General features: G+C 45.0%; 1 protein-coding gene and 2 pseudogenes across 5 annotated transcripts in view; 1 reads left to right on the top strand and 2 right to left on the bottom strand.

Moving 5' to 3' along the window:
* Window positions 1-26,507, top strand: part of MEI1 (meiotic double-stranded break formation protein 1) — a 93,557-nt gene that overhangs the window by 15,705 nt on the left and 51,345 nt on the right. For 4 of the 5 annotated variants that reach the window (XM_035266067.3, XM_054245011.2, XM_035266066.3 and 1 more), the window contains exons 5-13: window positions 469-574; window positions 4,078-4,281; window positions 8,216-8,346; window positions 11,784-11,898; window positions 12,618-12,734; window positions 13,747-13,846; window positions 13,971-14,105; window positions 24,245-24,359; window positions 26,225-26,316. In XM_035266067.3, the coding sequence (XP_035121958.1) occupies window positions 469-574; window positions 4,078-4,281; window positions 8,216-8,346; window positions 11,784-11,898; window positions 12,618-12,734; window positions 13,747-13,846; window positions 13,971-14,105; window positions 24,245-24,359; window positions 26,225-26,316 (1,115 nt within the window). The remainder of the gene's footprint in view (window positions 1-468; window positions 575-4,077; window positions 4,282-8,215; window positions 8,347-11,783; window positions 11,899-12,617; window positions 12,735-13,746; window positions 13,847-13,970; window positions 14,106-24,244; window positions 24,360-26,224; window positions 26,317-26,507) is intronic. The other variant, XM_035266065.3, reaches the window with a different exon arrangement.
* On the bottom strand, window positions 1,715-4,037 carry LOC108590252 (programmed cell death protein 2 pseudogene; annotated as a pseudogene).
* LOC118148463 (U6atac minor spliceosomal RNA) lies at window positions 7,084-7,177 on the bottom strand (annotated as a pseudogene).

Here is a 26,507-nt window from a genome sequence, read left to right as displayed (position 1 = left end):
CAGGGTTTCACCATGTTGGCCAGGCTGGTCTCAAACTCCTGACCTCAGGTGATCTGCTCTCCTTGGCCTCCCAAAGTGCCGAGATTACAGGCTTGAGCCACTGCATCCAACCAGTATATATATATTTTTTTAATATTGAATCGGTGTTCTGTCTTTATGACATTTCAAACTTTTGTCCTCCAGTTTCTGGTTCTATAGGGGTGAAAATATGCTAATTTTAATTCAGTGTTAAACATGCACTGAGCTAGGTACTGAAGACTCTGAGAGGACTCAGGAAGGGGACTCATGTCCCTTTCCTCCGGCAGTTCCCAGTCTAACGGGGGCATTGGATGCTAAGCTAAAAAAGCTGATTCCTGACTGTGGTGAGAGACACATGCAACACACCTGTGTGGGTAGGGCAGGATCAGTTTTGGTGGGAGATCTGTCCTGATCCTAATTGACAAAGTGGAGCATATTCACTTTCTGTAGCTATATAATATGCCCTCCATGCGAGGCAGCCTGGCTACCCTGACTCTTCTTGGCAAGTTGGTGGATGCCATCCCTGCTCTGGCAGACCAGCTTGTAATGGAGCACGGTGAGTGATCTGTGGCAGGAACTGCCACTACCCTTTTATCTGCTTTTATTATACTGCCATCTGGGTGGCCCATTCCTTCTGTATACCTGGGATGACATTACTTTCCTACTCTAGCCTTCAGTTTCCCCGTTTGTAAAATGTGCTGTATGTTGGTCAGTTTGAAAAAGGTCAGATTTCTGACTCTATTCTTGGACTATTACATTCATTCTTTAACATAAATTAAGTACCTACTATGAACCTTCCTTTTGGATGGAAGGAGGAATTCTGGAATATAGAAGCACTTTTTTCTTTTTTCTTTTTTTGTGTGGATGTACCAAAATTTATTTAATTCTTTGTCACTGGACTTTTGTTTCACTAATATGTAGACACTGTGTAAGCAATGTCTCAACATCTCTGCACCTCTATTTTTGGTATAAGTATTTCCTTAGGATAAAGTTCCCGACATGGAATTGCAAGGTGTAAAAGATTATTAACATATCTGAAGGCCTTAAGATGCCCTTACGGTGTATTTGTTACATCCTGCTTCCACACAAATTCTTCTGTATAGCCAATACCCAAGCTGCAGCTCTCAGCACAGGTGAAGACAGCCAGGATGCCCCAGTCAATGCTCTTGCCGGGTCTGTCAGCCTTCAGGTAGTTTAGGAGCTGAGGCATGACCTGGAATTCAAATATTCTCTTGGCACCACAGGGGCAATCTGGAATATCCTTTTCTTGAGAAATATTTTCACCAGAAATCCAGATGGGGGCAATACCTCTGCCATATCTGAGAATCTGTTCTGGTTCAAGGGCTATCTGAGTTTTAAACTTCTGAAAAATTTTATCTTCTCTGGATTCATGTTTTGCCATGGAATCCAGTTCTTCCTCAAGTGCTTCACCCATGCTCCGTATAATCTCTGAGTAATCTTCCTTTCCACAATCTCAGGCAATATTTCATCTTCTGTTTCTTTTTTCTTTTTTTTTTTTTTTTTTTTTGAGACGGAGTTTCCCTCTTGTTACCCAGGCTGGAGAGCAATGGCGCAATCTCGGCTCACCGCAACCTCTGCCTCCTGGGCTCAGGCAATTCTCCTGCCTCAGCCTCCTGAGTAGCTGGGATTACAGGCACGCGCCACCATGCCCAGCTAATTTTTTGTATTTTTAGTAGAGACGGGGTTTCACCATGTTGACCAGGATGGTCTCGATCTCTTGACCTTGTGATCCACCCGCCTCGGCCTCCCAAAGTGCTGGGATTACAGGCATGAGCCACCGCGCCCGGCCTCATCTTCTGTTTCTATTACAATTTCAAATTCTGGAAAAAGGAAGTTGTGGTCTGGAATTATATGGTCCAAATGATTTGGTTGTGCACAAGCCTGCTTATGTCCCAGTCTCCAGTCTAGGGTCTGATGCTCCTTGCTGCAATAGTACACTTTGTGGCATCTGGAGCACGTTTTGGGGCCTAAACAGCCACAAACCCTGCATAGATGAGCACTAGACTTAAGTTGGAGACACACCGATTCGGTTTCTGGGGGAGGATTCTCAGAAGGTGGCTCATATGAATAAAAATCATTTTTCCTGGGTAGTTGATTCCTAAAAACTCACAGGCCGGTACAGCATGGCGGCTCGCGGCACCAGAAAAGGAAGATGCCGCGGTGGAAGGCGTCGGCGCGGCTGGGCGTCGGCGCGTACACCTGCAGCAGGAAGGAGAGCGGGCGGCCACGCAGGGTGCAGGCTAGGATCCCGGGCCCCGGCCGCCTGGACGCGCCCAGCCATGCTGGCCGCCCGCCTACCTTGCTGCAGAACTCTAGAAGCACTTTTTTCTATCAGTGAAATGCAAATAAATATCTCACAGAGGATTTACCAAAGGGTAAATAACTTCTTTAAGTTGGTTTCCCTTTAAAAAAAATATATAATAATAATTTTTTGAGAGAGTCTCTCTGTGTCACCCAGGCTGGAGTGCAGTGGCCTGATCATGGCTCACTGCAACCCCCACCTCCCAGGTTCCAGTGATTTTTCTGCTTCAGCCACCCAAGTAGCTGAGATTATAGGTGTCCACCACCATGCTGGGCTAATTTTTTTTTTTTTTTAGTCAGAGTTTTGCTCTGTTGCTCAGGCTGGAGTGCAGTGCTGTGATCTTGGCTCACTGCAACCTCCACCTCCCAGGTTCAAGCAATTATCCTGCCTCAGCCTCCCGAGTAGCTGGGACTACAGGTGTGTGCCACCACACCTGGCTAATTTTTATATTTTTAGTAGAGACGTGATTTCACCATGCTGGCCAGGCTGGTCTTGAACTCCTGATCTTGTGATCCACCCACTTTGGCCTCCCAAAATGCTAGGATTACAGGCACCGTGCCTGGCTTAATTATTATTATTATTATTTTTACTATTATTTTGAGATGGGATCTCGCTCTTGTTGCCCAGGCTGGAGTGCAATGACTCAATTTCGGCTCACTGTATCCTTCACCTCCCAAGTTAAAGTAGCTGGGATTACAGATGCCCGCCACCACGTCTGGCTAATTTTTGTACTTTTAGTAGAGACAGGGTTTTGCCATGTTGGCCAGGCTGGTCTTGATCTCACCTCAGGTGATCTGCCCACTCAGCTTCCCTAGGTGCTGGGATTACAGGCATGAGCCACTGCACCCAGCCATTATTATTATTTTTTAGAGACCAAGTCACTATGTTGAGGAGGTTGGTCTCAAACTGCTGGCCTCAAGAGATCCTCCTGCCTTGGCCTCCTCAGCACTTAGCTGAGATTATAGGAATGAGCCATCACACCTGGCCTTTTTTTTTTTTTTTTGAGATGGAGTCTTGCTCTGTTGCCCAGGCTGGAGTGCAGTGCAGTGGCATGATCTCGGCACACTGCAATCTCTGCCTCATGGGTTCCAATGAGTCATGCCTTAGCTTTCCAAGTAGCTGTGATTATAGGTGGGTACCAGCATGCCCGGCTAATTTTTTTTTTTTAAGACAAAGTTTCACTTTTGTTTCCCAGGCTAGAGTTCAGTGGTGTGATCTTGGCTCCCTGCAACCTTCGCCTCCTGGGTTCAAGCGATTCTCTTGCCTCAGTCACCCAAGGAGCTGGGATTACAGGTGCCCATCCAGCCATTTTTTTTGATATTTTTAGTAGAGATGGGATTTCACCATGTTGGCCAGGCTGGTCTTGAACTCCTGACCTCAGGTGATCCGCCTGCCTCGGCTTCCCAAAGTGCTGAAATTACAGGTGTGAGCCACTGTGCCCGGCCTAATTTTTGTATTTTTAGTAGCGGCAGAGTCTTGCCGTATTGGTCAGGCTGGTCTCAAACTCTTGACTTCAGATGATCCTTCTGCCTTGGCCTTCCCAAGTGCTGGGACTACAGGTGTGAGTCACTCTGCTCAGTTTGGTTTTCCCTTTAGATTAAGCATGCAGAAAACATTTATTGTGGGGGATTATAGGGACTTACTGTTACTATCCCATTGGGAATGATAGATTGGAGTTTCATACAGCAATTGACATTGTGAAATTTTCCCTGGCTCTTTGGTCGTTTTCTGAACAGGCAACCTGATGGACTATCTATTGAGAGGCTTACTATACCCCAATGAGGGCATAAAAGCTTCTGTCTGTTACCTTTATGGGAAGCTGTACTCCTCACCAGTGGCAGCTGAGATGCTTTCAGGACATTTCCGGGAGAAGCTTTTTCCCCTCTTCCTTTCCATCCTGGATGATGCCCAGACAAAGGAGCTGCAGATTAACTGCTTGGGTAAGAAATGAGGCTGGAGAAAAAAGGGAGAATAAGTTTTTGATATTTTGTTAGAGGACTTGAGATACTGGGTTCTCTAGTAGTGGGGAAGTTTGCTGTTTTGCAAAAGATAGAAGCCACAAGGTTTGGGATATGAGAGGCACACTGTGTGAAAGATGCCTAGAGTTAGTATGACTTCTTAAGAATGTTGCCTTTTGGAGGAAAATAGGAAGGAAAGTGGGACAGCAATTTTTTCTGCCTTTAGTCTTTACTGCCTGCCCTAGAGCATCCTGTACTTGCTGTCAAGTTAATCTTTACATCATGCAGCTCACATCCTGTCACTTTCTTAAGTCAGAAATTCTTCCATGGTTCTCTCTGGCCTCCAGGGTAAAGCCCAGGTGTCTTAGTACATTTTATGCTGCTGTAACAAAAGTATGCCACAGACTAGGTAATTTATAATGAAGAACTTGTTGGTTCAGAAATTTATTGGTCCACAGTTCTGGAACCTAGGAAGTTCAAGGTCAAGAGGCTGGCATTTGGTGAAGTTCTTCTTGCTGTCATTCCATGGTGGAAGGGCAAAGAGAGGGCAAGAGGGGACTGAACTTGTCCTTTTATTGTTGTTGTTGTTGTTGAGATGGAGCCTTGCTCTGTTGCCCAGCTGGAGTGCAGTGAGGCAGTCTCAGCTCTCCAATTCCCGGGTTCAAGACATTCATCTGCCTCAGCCTCCTGAGTACCTGGGATTATAGGTGCCCACCACCACATTCGGCCAATTTTTGTGTTTTTAATGGAAACAGGGTTTCATCATGTTGGCCAGGCTGGTTTCAAACTCCTGACCTCAGGTGATACACCACCTCACCCTCCCTAAGTCCTGGGCCACTGTGCCTGGTCTGAACTTGTTCTTTTATGAGGAGCCCACTCTCATGATAACAAACCCACTCCAGTGGTGATGGCATTAATTCATTCATGAGAGTTCAAACCCCAGACTCATGACCCAAACACCTCCCATAGGCCCCAGCTCCCAATACCGCTGCATTGGGGATTAAGTTTCCAACATGTGATTTTGGGGGACACATTCAAACCATAGTGCTAGGTTTTTCTGCTTGTATTTGAGGCTCTTTAGCAGCCCCAGTATAACCTTTTAGCTTCCTCTTCTGCTATGTTTTTTTACATAAATACATAAAGTCTAATCAACTGTTCTGAGGAGGGAGATTTCTTTTTTTTATTTTTTTATTTTTGAGACGGAGTTTCACTCTTGTTACCCAGGCTGGACTGCAATGGCGCGATCTGGGCTCACTGCAACCTCCGCCTCCTGGGTTCAGGCAATTCTCCTGCCTCAGCCTCCTGAGTAGCTGGGATTACAGGCATGCGCCACCATGCCCAGCTAAATTTTTTTGTATTTTTAGTAGAGCCAGGTTTCACCCTGTTGACCAGGATGGTCTTGATCTCTTGACCTCGTGATCCACCTGCCTCAGCCTCCCAAAGTGCTGGGATTACAGGTGTGAGCCACCACGCCCGGCCCGAGATTTCTTATTTTGAACAGAACAGATGGGCACTGTGATTGGTGCCTGGGTAAGGGCCTGTTCTCAGGTAGAAGCTGCAGAGAAAACCATAGTCTATAGCCTATGGGTGACAGCAGCTTCTTTTTTTCTTTTCATTTTGTTTATTTATTTATTTATTTTTTTGACGAAGTCTCATTCTGTCACAAGGCTGGAGTGCAGTGGTATGATCTTGGCTAACTGCAACCTCTGCCTTCTGGGTTCAAACTATTCTCCTGCCTCAGCCTCTTGAGTAGCTGGGACTACAGGTGCATGCCACCATTCCCAGCTAATTTTTTTGTATTTTTAGTAGAGACAGGATTTCACCATGTTGGCCAAGATGGTTTCCATCTCCTGACCTTGTGATCCTCCTACCTCTGCCTCTCAAAGTGTTGGGATTACAGGCATGAGCCACGATGCCCTGACAGCTTCTTTTCAAAATTTGGATCAGGAGCTCTGTTATGAATAATCTAGCCATATATAGTGAGCATTCATTCTATACCATGCCCTGTGCTGGGCTCTGAGGTCACAGAGATTATAAAATCCAAGCTTTATCTTGGGGGAGCTCACAGGCCAGTGTAGAAGATACACGTGGACAACTAGAGTCTAGTGCGATGAGTGTTTTCTTGGAAGTGCACAGCGCAGGGTAGGAGCAGGGGAGCAGGGGACAGGAGAAGCTTCCTAAAGGAAAGGATTCCTGGACTGAGTCCTAAATTGATGGAGGGGGAGGAAGGCAGAAGCATGGGCCAAAGCACAAAGTATGAAGCAGCCTGTATCTGCGGTAACTTGGAGCTGGGCAGTATTGGAGTTAGTGCATATAGAACAAAAGGGGGCAAGTATGGGCCCTAAGGTGAGGCCCTGGGCAGTCCTACAGCTCACCTGGCCATAGCAGACGGCAATTTCAATGATAATACTGGGAATTCCCACTTTTATTTTTAAAAATTTTTATTTACTTATTTATTTTGACACAGGGTCTTGTTCTGTCACCCAGGCTAGAGTGCAGTGGTATGATGACAGCTCATTACATTTTTGACCTCCAGGGCTTAAGCAATCCTCCCACCTCAGCTTACTGAGTAGCTGGAACCACAGCCTGCACTACCATGACTGGCTAATTAAAAAAAACTTTTTGTAGAGTTTAGGCCTCACTCTGTTGCCCAGGCTAGTCTCAAACTGCTGAACTCAAGGGATCCACGTGCCTTGGACTTCCAAAGCGCTGGGATTATAGGCATGAACTACCACACCCAGCCAGAATTCCCATTTTTAAATGCTGCCTCTTTTTTTTTTAATTAAAAAAAATTAACCCTATGCATGTTTGTCAAGCCTGAGGGCCTCTTTCATCCTGGTCAAGGGGAATGCTAACCTTATCTCTTTTCATACAACACTTTATTTATTTATTTATTCGAGATGGAGTCTCAAACTGTCACCCAGGCTGGAGTGCAGTGGTCTAATCTCAGTTCACTGGAACCTCTTGGGTTCCAGTGATTCTCCTGCCTCAGCCTCCCAAGTAGCTGGGACTACAGGCGTGCGCCACCACACCCGGCTAATTTTTATGTTTTTTAGTAGAGATGGGGTTTCACCATGCTGGTCAGGCTGGTCTCAAACTCCCGACCTTGTGATTTGCCCGCCTCGGCCTCCCAAAGTGCTGGGATTACAGGCATGAGCCGCTGCCTCTGGCCCCATACAACACTTTAAAGGCCTCCTCTTCTCTGGAGCTTTTCCCTCCTACCCTCTCCCTGCAGCCAGGGGTATAGTCACATCCTTTGGATCCTTCAAGTGCTATGGGTCTTATATTCTGTTATATATCATCTTATTCATTTGCTTTACAACCCAAGATCCTTATAAGCTCTTATGAGGTGCACACCACCATGCCAGGCTACTTTTTGTATTTTTTTTAGTAGAATGGGGGTTTCACTATGTTGACCAGGCTGGTCTTGAACTCCTGACCTCAAGTGATACACCTGCCTTGGCCTCCAAGGTGTGAGCAACTGTGCATGGTCTTGTCTGACTTGTTTTTGTGTCTGTTTTTCCTGCAGGAGTGTATGCCACCTTTGTCAGTCAAAAAATATTTGAGTTTCTGCTATGTGTCAGGAACTGTGCCAGGTGATTGATGATGTCATGGTGAAAAAACTCACATTATTCCTGCCCTCATGAAGCTTATAGTTGAGTAGGGCAGTTGGACTATGTTTATCTTGCTTACCCTTGCACCCCTAGACCGTTAGGCCTAGCACTTAGCGGGCTCTCACCAGTTCTGTATGGAAGAGAGAAGGGTGTGAAAAGCAAATTGGTGCTTAAGGATTCTAACCATCCTTTATATTTATGTAGACACAAAGAAGTTCCTCTGGGGATGTCTGAGGAGCTATCTTGGGACTATGCTGGTGCCTGTGTTCCTTTCTTTTTACTTCCCAATCTCTGTTTCCTAGGTTTGCTGAGGCAGCTGTTGAAGTATGATCTCTTTGTGTCCATGATCATGAACAAGGTTGCACTAGAAGAAAGTGCTAAGAATATTGAGGGGCCCCCAGGAGATCCCTCACTGCCCTTGGTGCTCAAAAAGGTAATTGTCTACATCAAGACTAGGAATCACAAGACAATTCCTATTCTCTAGGTTCAATAACAAGGGGAACTAAGCGCTTCTTGGGCCTTGTCTTCATCTACCACTCCTATCTCAGATTTCCAAGTGTTTTCTTACTGGGCAAAACAATAAACTGGCTGGGAGCGGTGGCTCATGTCTGTAATCCCAGCACTTTTTCTTCTTTTTTTTTTTAAAAGAAGACGGGGTTTGACCACGTTGGTCAGGCTGGTCTTGAACTCCCAACCTCAGGTGATCCACCCACCTTGGCCTCCAAAGTGCTTGGATTGCAGGCGTGAGCCACCACTCCCAGCCCTGTCCCAGCACTTTGGGAGGCTGAGGCAGGCGAATCATGAGGTCAGGAGTTTGAGACCAGCTTGGCCAATATGGTGAAACCCATCTTTACTAAAAAATGCAAAAAAATTAGCCAGGCGTGGTGGTGTGCACCTGCAGTCCAGCTGCTTGGGAGGCTGAGGCAGGATAATCCCTGGAACCTAGGAGGCAGAGGTTGCAGTGAGCAGAGATCGTGCCACTGCAATCCAGCCCGGGAGACAGAGCAAGACTGTATATCAAAAAAAAAAAAAAAAAAAAAGAAAGAAATTAGGTTTCTTGCTAGGTACTGTGGATCATGCCTGTAATCCCAGCACTTTGGGAAGCCTAAGCAGGTGGATCACGAAGTCAGGAGTTCAAGACCAGCCTGGTCAAGATGGTGAAACCCCATCTCTACCAAAACTACAAAAATTAGCTGAGTGTGGTAGTGGGCACCTGTAATCCCAGCTACTCAGTAGACTGAGGCAGGAGAATCACTTGAACCCAGTAGGCGTAGGTTGCAGTGAGCCAAGCTCATGCCACTATACTCCAGCCTGGGTAACAGAATGAGACTCTATCTCAAAAAAAAAAAAAGAAAGTAGGTTTCTTTTTATTTGTAAATTTTCTTTTTTTTTTAAGAGTTGACGTCTTGCTCTATATATCCAGGCTAGAGTGCAGTGGCATAATCATAGCTCATTGCAGCCTCTCAACCTTCTGGGTTTAAACGATCCTCCTGTTTCAGCTTCCTGAGTAACTGAGACTACAGGTGTTTGCCATGATGCATGGCTAATTTTTCATTTTTTGTAGAGACAGGGATCTTTCTATGTTGTCTGGGCTGGTCTCAACTCCTGGACTCAAGTGATCCTTCCACCTTGGTCTCCAAAGTGCTGGGATTACAGGTGTGAGCCACTGCACCCAGGCTCAGTTGTAAATTCTTATCTCTGCACTTCCCCTTCACATCTGGGCTGCCTGAAAATGGAGAATACTTACAGCGACAGAGACAACGTCACCTCAGTGCTTTAGGGATCAGCTTCTCAGGTTGGTACTGAGAATTGTCTTTATCTGGACCCTGCTCATCCCTTCTGCCTCACTTTCCTGTCTCTTCCACCACACAACCCAGTTCTCCAGCCACATGCAATCTCTCCCTGGTCCTGTATATGCTAGGTCATCCTGTCTCAATGCCTGTGCAGTTGCTCTTCCTCTGCCTATAGGGCTTTTTCTCCTCTCCTTTTCTGCTGATCTGAGTCAGGCTTTAAGCCTATGGGGCTCCCACGTCACCCTGGCTTCTTTTGGCAGAATGTGACCCACTGTCACAGTGCTTACCTCATACCATATTGTCGTTGACTGGCTGGGAGCTCCTTCAGGGCAGGCCCTAAGTCTGGCATTTCTCCCCAGAGCTCGACATAGGGGCTGGCAGAGCTGCAAACCTTCATGTGATAGTTGAGGTTGATTGCCCAAACTCTGGGGCTCTGTCTGCAGCAAGGAAGAGGAGGAGAAGCTCTGGTTAGAAGTGAGAAGGGGACAGTTGAGGATGGGTGAAAGCCAGAGCAAATTGTTCCTTGTTTCTCTGCGATGACTTTAGAATGGCCTATGCAAGGCCTATGTCTCTGAACCAGAAAATCTCATGCCAGGTCCCTTGCTATGTTAATTTCTCTGTTGCCATCCTGGAGTCCATGTTAACTTGTGGTTAGAACATTCAATCCTGGGTCCAGCAGGGGCATAAGTACTTACAAAAAGGGTCTGTGGCCTCACAGAACACCAAGGCAGCATGGGGATGACAGTGGCAGGCATTAATGAGCGCTACCCTAGGGTGAGAGAACTTTGTAGAGACGGAAATCTTGGCTTAAAGGTCCCAGCTTTCATCCATATGTGGAGAATATTCTTCTGTTGGCAATTGTGGATGATCAGGGTTTTATTTTACTATAGCCACCAGTAGGTTTGGGACTAGGGAAGGCAAGTGAGGTACTTGCCTTGGGTGTAAAATTAAATGAGTGCTAAAGAAACTCAGCAATCAAGAGAACTAATATCTTTAGGTATCAAAATTAATGCAAAAAATTAATGATGAACAAAATATCAAAATTTTAAATAAAGATAAGATTGGCATGTGTTCTCCATTCTGTCATTTTTGAAATTGTGAGTCTAATGCTATTCTTTTCTGCTTTTGGCGGAAGATCAACCTTTTCTCCAAAATTCAGGTCCTTGGGAATATGTTCTCAATATTTGTGTTCCTACTGTGGCAATGATGATTCATTTATTTGGTTAAATACCTACCAAGCACTAATGTAATGTGTCAGTCACTGTGTTGGGCACTGGAAATACCATGTTATGAAAACAGACATGTTTCTTGCCCTTAGAGATTATTACAAATGCTATGGAGGAAATAAAGGGGAGATAGTAGCAGATAAAGCCATTTACAGGTTGAATGGTAGGGCAGGACCTCTTTGAAGGGCTGACATTTGAGCTGACATTTTAAGAATTAATATGAAATGGGCCAGGCATGGTGGCATATGTCTGTAATCCTAGCACTTTGGGAGGCCAAGGCAGGTGGATCACTTGAGGAGTTGACCAGCCTGGCCAAAACCCTATCTTCACTAAAAAAACAAAAATGAAACAAACACACACACACACAGAACAAAAACACACAAAAAATTGTTTTTATAGTTTGTGCACAGTGGCTCACACCTGTAATTCCAGCACTTTGGGAGGCCAAGGTGGGTGGATCACTTGAAGTCAGCAGTTCCAGACCAGCCAGGCTAACATGGTGAAATCTTGTCTCTTCTAAAAATAGAAAAAATTGTGTGATGGTGCATGCCTGTAATCCCGGCTACTCGAGAGGCTGAGGTGGGAGGATTGCTTGAACCTGGGAGACAGTGTTCTTTGAGTACCCCTGGTGGATTTTACATTGTGTTCTTTCCTTATTTTTCTCACCTGCTGCTATTCGCAGAGACCCTTTCCCATAATCCATAACTGCTCTCCTGAGCACCATCCTTGTGCCTGGTGCCATGTGGGACAGAAAGGATCAGAAATAGGCTATTGTCTTGAGGCACCCAGGTCAGTTTTTCTGGTCTTGTTGGTGGTGTGACTGGGGTATTTTTTGCTGCCTGTTTCTCCAGCTTCTCCTCTCTAGAGATGAAACCCTGCAGGTGGCCAGTGCTCACTGTATAACTGCGGTGCTTGTCCACTCCCCAGAGAAGTATGCCCCTGCCTTCATCCATGCTGACATTCCAGGTAGGGGGGCCCTTTAACTTTTTCCTCCCTGTACTAGAAGGATGGGGTGGTGATAGGTTCAATTGTGTATGACAGACTCTATGAAGTAGGTCTCATAACATCCGAATCCTATTGCTACAGATTTCTTGTATGACCTTGAGCAATTTGTTATTGATTTTTGTCATTTATTTGGCCATCTAGGAATAAAAAGCTAATGTAGATGGTGGAAAGACCTGTGGACCAGGAAGGCAACAGGAAGCAATAATTTTCAAGGGACTGCTATGAGCAGGGATATATGCCCTGAGGTGCACTGCAAATGTTACCACACTTAGGTCTTCACCTTTACTATTTTATAGATAAGGAAGTTGAGGCTCAGAGAATGAAAGAATTGGCAAGCCTAGTCAAGTCAAGTCTTTTTGACTAAAAACTTTTTCCTTCATCCATGTCACTGCCCATTCTGAGAATTAGGAGATGTAAGTTCCAATCCCACTTCTTTCACTGCTAGTGCCTCTTCTCTGGGACTCAGTTTCCCAATCTGTTAAAAAAGCAGAGGTTAAACCATAACCAAGGGTACTTTCCAGGTTTATTAGTGAAGTGATGATCATGACTCATGGAGAGGGTAAGTGAACAGATGAAGTAGCAAGAGTAAGGTGATGAATAAATCCAAGTCCTTAGCATCAGTTAAGGGATCGTGATCACATTGCTGTCATTTATTGTTTTCTCATCCTCTCCCCTGTCAGAGTTCCTCTTTGAGCATCTTTCCTCTTCCAGCGAAGTGCTCGTCTGGTCCAGCTACAACTGCTTGACACTCCTGGCAGAAGAGCCACTCTTTTTTTCCAAGTGCCACACGGTGTATGGTTCGTAGTAAGGGTCCTGTACTAGCTTTGGGTTGGGTGGACAGCAGTTTGCAGTTAGGTAGCAGCAGCAGTGATCGGGGGGCTAGCCTCCATCTTGGAAGGGAGTGCTGAGTCTAGACATTTCCATCAGCCCAAACTCATTACCAGATTTCATATGCAAGTATTGATATTCAAATATTCTGCTCTTCACTGATTATCAGAGTATATACGTTTAGACTCTTCAGCAAGGGAAGGACACTTCTCTTAGCCACTAAGTGAATTATTGTTGCATATTAACAACAACTCTAAACAATGTTACTCAACCTTAGATTTAGTTCTTTCCCATGCCCCAGATAGCTAACCATCCAGGTAGTCTCTACGTTTTGGTAATTTATTCTTTCAGAGTTTCTTGAAACTGTCCCTTCCTTGTCTGGGACTTTTTATATCACATCTAGATTTTTAGAGCAGGCACATTCAGTCATTCATTTTATATTCCTAGTTTATACCAGGCACCAGGCTGGAAACTGGAGATTTAGAGATAACAAATAACATGCTCCTTGTCCTCAGAAAAGGGAGAGAGACCCAAACGGGAAATTTCCTTATGAGCTGATTAGAGCTGTGCTAGAGGGAAGCACAGGAGCTGTGGGGGCTCAGGAGAGGTTCACAGCTCTGTCTGAGTGGATCAGGGAAGGTTTTTTGGAGGAGGGGGGTTTTAACCTGATTCTCCAAGGAGGAATAGGAGTATGCCAAGTAGAGAAAATATGGCTTGGTCAGTAGGTGTTCACTGACAACCTCAAGTGCCAGGGACTGTGCTATGGCTGGTACTGGGCATTGGAGACACAGATGAATCAGATGAAGGCCAGGCCTTAAAGATCTCACAGTCTGGTCCCATTAGCTCAACCTTGTCAGGGTTCCCTCCATGAGTGGCCTCCAACTGATACATGCTGTCCAGAGTCTGTCACCTCTCCTGGGTGGGTGGTGAAGGAACAAGAGAGCAGTGATCCCTGGCCTCTGTCATGTTATCCTATGGTAGGGATTGAGGCAGTGGTGAGGAGCCTGCAGGCAAGTCTGAAGATGAACAACACAGAGCTGCACAAGCAGGGTCTGCTGCTTTTCACTGAAATCCTGACCCGGTGAGCAAAGTGGTGGAACATAAAGCTTGTTGGGGCCGGACTGCAGAAGTAAAAGTGGGCTTTTATTCCCAGTGGGGTCAGTGATAGGAGTTCTCCTACTCATTTCTCATTTACCATTTCTCAGGCAACCAGAGGAGATCAAGCTGTTCACAAGCTCAGCCATGTGGAGAGATGCTGGCTGTGCCCTCAAAGAAGCAGTTAGCAGCCCTGTGCTGGAGGTGGCTGCTGAGGCTGTGAAGGCCACTTCTGCTTTTCTGAGGTGAGAGACCCAGGCAGGCTGAAATTTCCATCCCTGTATGTACCAAAGGGCCTGTCAAGGCCAGGGGAGCTAATATTTAAGTATCTCTAGATTACTTATAATACCTAATATAGTTGGCCCTCCATGATTGTGGGTTCCACATCCATGGATTCAACCAACCATAGATTGAAGTTTTTTTTTTTTTTTTTTTTGGTAGGGAGATGGAGTTTTGCTCTTGTTGCCCAGGCTAGAGTGCAATGGTGCGATCTCGGTTCACTGCAACCTCTGCCTCCTGGGTTCAAGTGATTCTCCTGCCTCAGCCTCTCAAGTAGCTGGGATTACAGGCATGTGCCACCACACCTGGCTAATTTTTGTTTATTATTATTTTGACATGGAGTCTTACTCTGTCGCCCAGGTTGGAGTGCAGTGGTGCTATCTCAGCTCATCAGAACCTCTGCCTCCCGGGTTCAAGCGATTCTTCTGCCTCAGCCTCCCGAGTAGCTGGGATTACAGGTGTGCACTACCATGCTTGGCTAATTTTTGTTTTTTTAGTAGAGATGGGGGTTTTGCCATAGTTGGTCCGGATGGTCTCGAACTCCTGACTTTGTGATCCACCTTCCTCAGCCTCCTAAAGTGCTGGGATTGCAAGTGTGAGCCACCACACCCAGAAATTTTTGTATTATTAGATGGGGTTTCACCATGTTGGCCAGGTTGGTCTTGAATGCCTGACCTCAGGTGATTCTGCTGGCTCAACCTCCCAAAGTGCTGGGATTACAGGTGTGAGCTACTGCACCTGGCTGAAAATATGTTTTAAAAAAATGGATGGTTGTGTCTGTATTGAACGTGTACAGACTTTTTTTCTTGTTATTATTCCCTAAACAATATAATATATGCTTGGCATGGTGGCTTACACCTGTAATCCCAGCACTTTGGGAGGCCGAGGTGGGTAGATCACTTGAGACCAGGAGTTCAAGACCAGGCTGTACAACATGACAAAACCTGTCTCTACTAAAAATACAAAAACTAGCCAGGTATGATGGTGCACACCTGTAGTTCCAGCTACTTGGAGGCTGAGGTGGTAGGATCACTTGAACCAGGAAGCAGAGGTTGCAGTGAGTTGAGATCACACCACTGCACTCCAGCCTGGGTGACAGAGAGAGACCTTGTCCCCTCTTCCCCCCACAAAAAGGAAAAAAAACCCGGCCAGGCACAGTGGCACATTCCTGTGATCGCAGCACTTTGGGAGGCTAATGCAGGTGGATCACTGGAGGTCAGGAGTTGGAGACCAGCCTGGCTGGCCATTGTGGTAAAACCCCATCTCTACAAAAAATTAGCTGGGCATGGTGTCGTGTGCCTGTAGTCCCAGCTACTCAGGAGGCTTAGGCACGAGAATTGCTGCAGAGGTTGTAGTAAGCCAAGATTGCGCCACTGCACTCCAGCTTGGATGACAGAGCAAGGCTCTGCCTCAAAAAAAAAAAAAAAAAAACACACCCAAAGAGTATAATAACTATTTATATAGCATTTGCTTTGTATTAGGTATTCTATGTAATCTAGAGATGATTTAAAGTATACTGGAGGACCAGTGCGGTGACTTACACCTGTAATCACAGCACTTTGTGAAGCCAAGGCAGGTGGATCACCTGAGGTTGGAATTTTGAGACCAGACTGGCCAACATGGTGAAACCCCATCTCTACTAAAAATAATAAAAATTAGCGGAGTGTGGTGTCACACAGCTGTAATCCCAGCTACTTAGGAGACTGAGATAGGAGAATTGCTTGAACCTGAGAGGTGGAGGTTGTAGTGAGTGGAGATCATGCCACTGAACTCCAGCCTTGGCAACAGAGTGAAACGCTGTCTCAAAAAATAAAATAAATAAAGTATGCTGGAGGATGTGCATAGGTTATATGCAAATAGTATACCATTTTATATAAGGAGCTTGAGCATCCTGATTTTGGTATCTTCAGGGGTCCTAGAACCAATTCCCTGCAGATACTGAGGGATGACTATGCAATGTCAATGCAATGTAGGTGGGGCTCTGTGGCTCACGCCTATAATCCCAGCAGTTTGGGAGGCTGAGGTGGGTGGACCACCTGAAGTCAGGAGTTGAAGACCAGCCTGGCCAACATAGTGAAACCCCATCTCTATTAAAAATAAAAGACTATCTGGGCATGGTGGCACACACCTGTAATCCCAGCTCCTCAGGAGGCTGCGGTAAGAGAATTGTCTGAGCCCAGGAGGCGGAGGTTGCAGTGAGCTAACATCTTGCCATTGCACTCTAGCCTGGGTGATAGAGTGAGACTCCATCACAAACAAAAACAATGCAATATAAATAGTTGTTATGCTGTATTTTACATTTTTGTGTTTTGTTTGTTTGTTTGTTTGTTTGTTTGTTTTGAGACGGAGTCTCGCTCTGACACCCAGGCTAGAATGCAGTGGCATGATCTTGGCTCACTGCAACTGCCGCCTCCCAAGCTCAAGCAATCCTCTTGCCTCAGTTTCTCAAGTAGCTGGGACTACAGGCATGCACCACCATGGCCAGCTAATTTTTGTATTTTTAGTAGAGAATGGGGTTTCACCACGTTGGCCAGGCTGATCTTGAACTCCTGACCTCAGGTGATCTACTCACCTTGGCCTCCCAAAGTGCTGGAATTATAGGCGTGAGCCACTGTTCCTGGCCTGTATTTTGTATTATTTTTTATTGTTATATTATTATTTTTCGTAGGTTTTAATAAATATTTTTGGTCCACAGTTGGTTGAATCCATGGATGCAGAATCCACAATACAGAGGGCCAAATTATTCTTCCAAAGTGTTATGATATCATGTCTTTTGTATTTTCTCTGTTTTGAATTTTTATCTTGAAGAAAATTCTCTTTCATTTTGGTAAAGAGTAGCAGAAGTAACTATCTGTTGACTCCATCATTTTTAACCAGAAGCTGGCAGCTCTTTAACACCTATGAACTCCAGCCTCTAGCCCTGGTTCTCTTACTGTAGTTTCTCCTTGAATGCTCTCAGCCAGTCACAGAGCTTCAGCTACTAGCTATATGTTGATAATGTTCAAATCTATAGGTCATGCCTAAAATGCCTGTATTCATTTCCTATTGCTATAGGAACAAATTACCACAAACTTGGTGGCTTAAAACAGTAGAAATTGGCCTTCTCATGGTGCTAGGGGCCAGATGTCCAAAATCAGTATCACTAAGATGAAATCAAGGTATCAGCAGGTCCACACTCCCTTTGGAGCTTCTAATAGGGATGCTTCCTTGCCTCTTCCAGCTTCTGGTGGCTCTGGGGGTTCCATGACTTATGGTTATATCACTTCAATCACTGCCTCTGTGACCACGTTGTGTTCTTTTCTCTTGGTGTGTATAATCTCCCTCTGCCTTTTCTCTCTCATTTCTTAAATTTTTTTTTCTTATTTTTTGTAGAGATGAGGTTTTTGCTACATTCCCCATGCTGGTCTTGAATTCCAGGCTTCAAGTGATTCTCCCACTTTGGCCTCTCAAAGTACTGGGATTATAGGCATGAGCCATTATGCCTGGGTGCCTTTCTCTTATAAGGATACTTGTGATGGCATGTAGGGGACCACCCAAATAATCCAGGATAATGCCTTTATCTCAGGATTCTTAATTTAGTCCTATCTGTGAAAACTTTACTATAGAAAATAACATTCACAGGTTCCAGGGATTAGGACCTGGTATTTTTGGGTACCACCATTCAGCCCACTATAGTGTTTTCCTGAACTCCAGACCACATTTTCAACTGCCTGTTGCTTTATTCCACAAACTTCAATCTCAGTTTGTCCATGCTACTAGCATAGAGATAAAAACAACCAATTTGGGACCTAAAGAATTAGATTTGGGTCCCTGGCTCCACAAGCAGTACTCAGTCACTTCTTGCTTATTCCTCTGGTCTGCTTTCTGTTTCTTGAACACATCAAACTTATTCCTGCCATAATTGTTCTCTCTGCCCAAAATATTATTCCCTTAAATCTTTGTGTGACTGGCCGGGCGCAGTGGCTCATGTCTATAATCCCAGCACTTTGGGAGGCCGAGGCGGGTGGATCACAAGGTCAAGAGATCGAGACCATTCTGGTCAACAAGGTGAAACCCCGTCTCTACTAAAAATACAAAAATTAGCTGGGCATGGTGGTGCATACCTGTAGTCCCAGCTACCCGGGAGGCTGAGGCAGGAGAATTGCTTGAACCCAGAAGGCGGAGGTTGGGATGAACCAAGATTGTTCCATTGCACTCCAGTCTGGGTAACAACAGTGAAACTCCGTCTCAAAAAAAAAATCTTTGTGTGACTGCGTTTTTCTCATCATTCAAGTCTTATTCAGAATTTGCTTTCCTAATTGACCTTATCAGACTACTATAGCACCTATCAAACATTTTACAGTTCTTGTTTATTCTTTTTTCTTTCTTTTTTGAGTCAAAGTCTCACTCTGTTGCCTAGGCTGGAGTGCAGTGGCACAGTCTCAGCTAACTGCATCTTCCACCTCCTTGGTTCAAGCAATTCTCTTGCCTCAGCCTTCCAACAGCTTTCCAAATAGCTGGGATTATAGGCGTGAGCCACTGAACCCAGCATATTCATTCGTTTTGTATCTCTCCTGTCCCCACTAAAATATAAACTCCAGGAGATCAAGGACTTGTCATTTTTTTTCACTGCTCTATCTTTGGATCCTCATAGGTAGTCAATACGCAAATGAAGGATGTTAAAATGGACAGAGAGACTAATGGATCCTAGTACCACAATGGGAAATTATTCCTTAGTAAGGTGCTTGAAATCTTAAAAAAAATAACTGAGGAAACCCATATTTATAGAGTGACTTTTATTTTGTTATATTTTCTCTTTTAAATTTCTAATAAAGCAATACATTCAAATAATACAAAATAAAATATTGGCTGGGCACAGTAGCTCATGACTATAAACCTAGCACATTGGGAAGTCAAGGTGGGAGGATTGCTTGAGGCCAAGAGTTTGAGACTAGCCTGGACAACATAGCACAACCCCATCCCTACAAAACAATATAAAATAAAATATGCTGGGTGCGGGGGCTCATACCTGTAATTCTAGCACTTTGGGAGGCCGACACAGGCAGATCACAAAGTCAAGAGATGGAGACCATTCTGACCAACATGATGAAACCCCATCTCTACTAAAAATACAAAAATTAGCTGGGCATGGTGGCATGTGCCTGTAATCCCAGCTACTCGGGAGGCTAAGGCAGAAGAATTGCTTGAACCAGGGAGTTGGAGGTTACAATGAGCCAAGATTGCATCACTGCACTCCAGCCTGGTGACAGAGTGAGTCTCTGCCTCAAATAAATAAATAAAATTAGTGGGTGTGGTGGTATGCACCTATAGTCCCAGCTACTCAGGAGGTGAGGTGGGAGGATCGCTTGAGCCTCAGAGTTTGAGGTTACAGTGAGATATGATCATACCACTGCACTCCAGCCTGGGTGACAGAGTGATATTCTTTCTTGAAAATAAATAAATTATAAAGGATTTGTCATGAAAGGGAATAGGCTGGGCATGGTGGCTCACACCTGTAATTCTAGTGCTTTGGGAAGCTGAGGTGGGTGGATCACCTGAGGTTGGGAGTTCAAGACCAGCCTGGCCAACATTGTGAAATCCCACCTCTAGTAAAATATAAAAAAATTGGCCAGGCGCAGTGGTTTATGCCTGTAATCCCAGCACTTTGGGAGGCCGAGGTGGGTGGATCATGTGAGGTTGGGAGTTCAAGACCAGCCTGATCAACATGGAGAAACCCTATCTCTAGTAAAAATACAAAATTAGCCAGGTGTGGTGGTGCATGCCTGTAATTCCAGCTACTTGGGAGGCTGAGGCAGGAGAATCGCTTGAACCCAGGAGGTGGAGGTTGCAGTGAGCCGAGATCGTGCCATTTCACTCCAGCCTGGGCAACAAGAGTGAAACTGCATCTCAAAAAAAAATTAAATAAATAAATAATAAAAAACATTAGCCAGGTGTGGTCGCAGGTACCTGTAATCCCCCCCTTAAATGTAAGACATTATTTATTGACTTGCCAATAAGAAAGATCAAGATTTAATTAGCTCACATTTTTTGTCTTCTCTACATATCCTTGGCATTTTTGCTAGTCAGTAGTTTTTTGTTTTGTTTTGTTTTGAGATGAAGTCTCGCTCTGTTGCCAGGCTGGAGTGCAGTGGCACGATCTTGGCTCACTGCAACCTCTGCCTCCTGGGTTCAAGCAATTATCCTGCCTCAGCCTCTTGAGTAGCTGGGATTACAGGTGTGTGCCACCATGCCCAGCTAAGTTTTCTATTTTTGGTAAGACAGGGTTTCACCATGTTGGCTAGGATGGTCTCAATCTCTTGACCTAGTGATCTGCCCACCTTGGCCTCCCAAAGTGCTGGGATTACAGGCGTGAGCCACTGCGCCGGGCAATATTTTATTTTTTAACCTTTAAATAATATACTTAAAACTGGTATTTCTTGTTCCCTCATCTTGAAGCCATGTCTCCTGAGTTCCTACGTGGTTAACAGCACCCCAACTCTTCCTTTCTCCTGTCTTCCCTACTTCTACTTCTCAAGGTCAGTCAGCTGTACTTTAATTTTACATTGTGAAAGTTGTTAATATTTATAGTCTCTTCTGTAGCTATATTTACATCTTTGTGATTTGACTCTAGGTTGGTTCTAAAAATTGAAACAAAAACTAGCATTTACATGACAGTGACTTCAGTCTGTCTCCTTTCCTCCTTTGTCTTTCCCTGAATTTGAATCTCTAAATCTGTGGCATGAATTCCAGAGTCGGTGGGATGAGTAAACCAACAAGGTAACAAAAGCGTAAGTAAGAGCAGTATCAATCAGAGGCAGCCATGCTGAGTTGGAAGTCTCCCAGCAGGTCAGTGCTAGAGGGGACCAGTAGTACCTTTTGTGCAGGAGGTGGTATTTCAGATATGCTGTGAAGGGTGAGAGTTAGATTTTGAAAGGACCAGGATTAGCAAAACATGCGGGTTGGAGAGTATAGAGATTGCTCAGCGTACAGTAGCCAGTTGACCACTAGATAACGTGAAGGGGTGTTGTCTGGAGAAGCAGGAAAGCTGTTAGGTTAGAATTGTGGCGAGATGGATAGGGGACAGGTTATTAAGTTTTGGATTATTTACCTTTTTTTTTTGAGATGGAGTCTCACTCTGTCACCCAGACTGGAGTGCGGTGGCATGATCTCAGCTCACTGCAACCTCTGCCTCCTGGGGTCAAGCAATTCTCCTGCCTCAGCCTCCCAAGTAGCTTGGACAACAGGCACCCACCACCATGCCTGGCTAATTTTTGTATTTTTAGTAGAGATGGGGTTTTACCATATTGTCCAGGCTAGTCTCGAACTTCTGACCTTGTGATCTGCCCACTTTGGCCTCTCAAAGTGCTGGGATTATAGGCGCGAGCCACCATACTTGGCCAAGGATGAATTTACTTTTGACTTTAACTTCCCAGAATGTTTACTGAGGTGGTCATTCTGGGGTGAGGTGGTTTAGAGGGTCTTTGGAAAGCACAACTAGAAGGAAGAATGAAGAGTGAGAGCTGCTAAAACAAATTTAAAGAGGTTGAGTGCAGTGGCTCACACTTGTAATCCCAGCACTTTGGGAGGCTGAGGCAGAAGGATTGCTTGAGCTCAGGAGTTTGAGACTAGCCTGGATAACCTGATGAAATGCTGTCTCTACAAAAATTATCTGGTGTAGTGGTGTATACCTGTAGTCCTAGCTACTTGAGAGACTGAGGTAGGAAGATTGCTTGAGCTCAGGAGGTTGAGATGCAATGAGCTGTGTTTGTGCCACTGTACTCCAGCCTGGGCACCCTGTTTCAATAATAATAATAATAATTTAAAGGTGGTGGAACTAGGGCTTGATAATTGTATGGGATCATCAAACTTGAAGCTTCCAGAGATGAAGAAGGAAAGGAGAAATCAAGCCTTAACCATATGCAATTGACTGAGAACCTATCAGAAGGCCCAATAGATTGCTCTCAGTACTCAACAAAGGCCCAGGGATGAGGGTTAATAGGTTTTTTCCTAGCTACTCTACTGTGTTATGAAGTGTTCCCCAGTATTAACATCTACCAAGAACCTGTGAATGCGCCTTATTTGGAAATAGGGCCTTTGTACATCAAATCTAGTTAAAGTCATACGGCCCAGGCTGTAAATCCAATGACTTGTCTCTGTGTAAGGAGAGTTGGGTTTGGACATACAGCCACAATCAGACATGCAGAGAGGGAAGGTGGCCATGTGAAGACAGGCAGAGATTAGAGTGATGCAGCTGCAAGCCAGTGAATGCCAAGGACTATAGCCACCACCGAAGCTAAGAGGCAAGGAAGGATTCTTTTCAAGACCCGTTGTAGGTGTGTCCAAACTTTTGGCTTCCCTGGGCCACACTGGAAGAAGAATTGTTTTGGGCCACACATAAAATATGCTAACACTAACGATAGCTGATAAGCTAAAAAAATGTCCATGCATAAATCTTATAATGTTTTATGAAATTTTACAAATTTGTGTTGGTCTGCTTTCAAAGTTGTCCTGGGCTGCATGTGGCCTGTGGACTGTGGGTGGGACAAGCTTGCTTTAGAGAGGACATGGCCATGATGACACCTCGATTTCAGATTTCTAGCCTCCAGAACTGTGAGCGGATAAACTTCTGTTGTTTTAAGCCACCCAGTTTATGGTAATTTATTATAGCAGCCCTATGAAACCAATACCATGTTAAATAGTCATTCATTCATTTGACATCTGTTCTGTTAATCATCAATTTACAATGCATCTGTCTCTGTTTAAGTAAAGTGAAAAGATGGAACTGGTCCCTTGCCTCTTGGTACCTCATAATTAAACAAGTCGATGACTCTTGCCTCTTCTAAGTCTATAGAATCTGAGGGTTCCATTGGACTGTAAGTGTTACCTGCCCACATTTCCCCACGATGATAATGATTGAATCTCCAAAAGTACTTTTCTAGTCTCTGCATGTAATCTCATCGAATGGGGAACTCACTTCTCCCAAGTTGGTCCCCTATACTTCTATAGACTTTGACTCCTAGAAAGTTCTCAGGCTGGGCACAGTTGTTCATGCCTGTAATCCCAGCACTTTGGGATGCCATAGTGGGTGGATAACTGGAGGTCAGGAGTTTGAGACCAGTCTGGCCAACATGGTGAAACCCCATCTCTACTAAAAATACAAAAATTAGTTGGGTTTGGTGGCATGCTTATAGTACCAGCTACTTGGGTGGCTGAGGCAGGAGAATTGCTTGAATCTGGGAGGCAGAGGTTGCAGGGAGTTGAGATCATACCAGTGCACTCCAGCCTGGGTGACAGAGACTCCGTCTCTGGGTCCTAGTTATAATTACCTATTGATCTTGGTTGTCCTCACTGAGGTAGCAGAAAATTAGATCCCTCTTCCCCAGGAGAGGTCATTACTTATTGGAAAACACTGGCTGTTACTCTCTTGATGCACCTTCAATTCTAGGTGCTTCTTTCACCAGCAGGCTCTCTGCAGAAAACCTTGTATCCTTAATAATAATAGACACAGCTGACATTTATAAGGAAATGTATTAAGCATCATGCTAAGTGCTTTCTGTGCATTATCTAATTTGATCCCCATAATAAATGTATGAGGAGAGTATTATTAAGCCTCATTTAATAGATGAGAAAATTGATGGTTAGAGAGGGCCAGGAATGTGCACAAAGTTATGCAGCTAGATAAGTGCTGGTGTAAGGATTTTTTTTTTTTTTTTTTTGAGACAAGGTCTTGTTCTGTCTCCCAGGCCGGAGTGCGGTAGTGTGATCACGGCTCACTGCAGCCTCTACCTTCTCGGGCTCAGGTGATCCTCCCATCTCTGCCTCTTGAGTAACTGAGACCACAGATGTATGCCATCACACTCGCCTAATTTTTTGTAGAGACTGGGTTTCACCATGTTGCCCAGGCTTCTCTCCATCTGCTGGGCTTAAGACATCTACTAACCTCAGCTTCCCAAAGTGCTGGGATTATAGGTGTGAGCCACCATGCCTAGCCTGGAGTAAGGATTTTTATCAAATTAGATTCCATGTTCTGATCCAACCACACTGCCTCTCATTGCCTGAGAGCCTGGGGGTATCTTGGGAATACCCTTGCCTTACCATGAGCCTGCTTTTCTCTTTCTGGATGCAGGAAGGACCATCAGAGTGCTCCACCTGTGCGGTACGGGGAACTGCAGGCGTTACTAGAAGCTATGCTAAACCGGTGTGCGGAGTTTTCCCAGACCTGTCTGAACAGGAGACCCCTGGTCAGTGTACTGTAGACTGCTTCTTTTGGAGATCATGCTGTAATGTGTTTTTAGAAAGATAATTAGTATATTGCCTTACATTTGTTTGCCATTTCATAGCTTTTTCTCATGCACACATGGCTATAATCAGTTGCTATTTTTTCCCTAATAGCAGAACTTTGAGGCTTAAGGATTACTATTCCCATTTTTACAGATGGGGAAACTAAAGTCACGAGGGTTAAATAATTTGTCTCTAAGGTCCAAAACTAGAAAGTACCTAAGCCTAGGGCTGGGTGTGGTGGCTCACACACCTGTAATCCCAGCACTTTGGGAGGCCAAGGTGGTCAGATCACCTGAGGTCAGGAGTTTGAAACCAGCCTGACTAACATGGAGAAACCCTGTCTCTACTAAAAGTATAAAATCAGTCAGGCATGGTGGCACATGCCTGTAATCCCAGCTACTTGGGAGGCTGAAGCAAGAGAATCACTTGAACCCAGGAGGTGGAGGTTGTGGTGAGCCAAGATTGCGCCATTGCACTCCAGCCTGGGCAACAAAAGTGAAACTCTGTCTCCAAAAAAAAAAAAAAAAAAAAAAAAAAAGTTATTACCTAAGCCTAGATAGTAAATTCCAGGGTGTTTTTATCCCATTCTATTATACACATTGTCTCTTTATATCATATAAGCAGATAGGGTAAACATGTTCATAGAATTATTTAAGTCTGGATTCACTAGAATTTTAGAATCTGACAAATATGCAATGTATTGTGGTTGCTGGCTTTTAAATAGCCTGTAGACTCAAGATATCAGAAAAGGCACTGTCAGTGTGAATGTTGATTATGTTTTTCAGGATTAACTTTAGAAACTAAGCTCTTTACACCTGATGGAGTGGGGATTTTCTTGTGTTTTAGAACAACTAATAGGGCCATTACAGTCAAGCTAATGCCCACTAGCCTGTGACAGCTTTCTGCATATAATAGACCAAGAGCCAGTCCTGTGGTTCAGAGAGACTGTTGGTTAAGGTCTCTCCAACACTGCTACCATTTTGTTTTTTTTGAGACGGCGTCTCACTCTGTTGCCTAGGCTGGAGTGCAGAGACAAAGTCTCACTCTGTTGCCTAGGCTGGAGTGCAGAGGCTCAATCTTGGCTCATTGCAACCTCTGCCTCCTGGGTTCCAGTGATTCTTCTGCCTCAGCTTCCTGAGTAGCTGGGATTACAGGCATGCACCACCACACCTGGCTAATTTTTTTAGTAGAAATGAGGTTTCACAATATTGGTCTCAAACTCCTGACCTCAGGTGACCCACCCACCTTGGCTTCCTAAAGTTTTGGGATTACAGGCATGAGCCACTGCACCCAGCCCTGCTACCTTTTTTTTTTTTTTTTTTTTTTTTCTGAGATGGAGTCTTGCTCTTGTTACCCAGACTAGAGTGCAGTGGCGTGATCTTGGCTCACTGCAGCCTCCGCCTCCGGGGTTTAAGCAGTTCTCCTGCTTCACTCTTCCCAGTAGCTGTGATTACAGGTGTGAGCCACCACACTTGGCTATTTTTTTTTTTTTTTTGAAACACTGCAGTGGCAGGGTTTCACCATGTTGACCAGGCTGGTCTCAAACTCCTGACCTCATGATCCTGCCACCTCAGCCTCCCAAAGTGGGTTCCCCTGAGCCATGTGCAGGGATTACAGGTGTGAGCCACTGCACCCAGCCCCTGCTACCATTTTTGAAAGGAGCTATTAATTTTGTAAGGATATAGCCAAGATCTCCTGGAAAGTTAGGTGTACAGGAATGTCTGACTGCAGTGTGAGAAAAAGAGGTCTACAGTCATCCAAGCATGGACTGAGACACATGGCATATACTTGATCACTAGGTTCCTGTCTCTCCTTCCCACCTCAGGGCCATACCTCCAGTAGAGATTCACAGAAGGCCATTCTTCAAAGGGGAAAGTTCCTCCTGAGCACTCTGGAGGGATTTAGAAGTGCCTGCAGGTGAGGGGCCCTCTGTGGATGAAATAATAGAATGGAAGGTATGGGTGGAAGGGATTTAGACAAGAGTGAAGTTCTAGAGGCAGCACTTGATTTCTGATACTCTTCTGCATGGCAAAGAGGACTTTGGCTGGGGTAGGGTTTGGGGGTGTGTGGAGGAGGCTTGAGGACAGGTAGCTAGGGGTAGGACCTTT

This window comes from Callithrix jacchus, chromosome 1, assembly GCF_049354715.1.
Source record: "Callithrix jacchus isolate 240 chromosome 1, calJac240_pri, whole genome shotgun sequence".
Classification (NCBI taxonomy): domain Eukaryota; kingdom Metazoa; phylum Chordata; class Mammalia; order Primates; family Cebidae; genus Callithrix; species Callithrix jacchus.
This window is presented reverse-complemented; position numbering and strand designations above follow the sequence as displayed.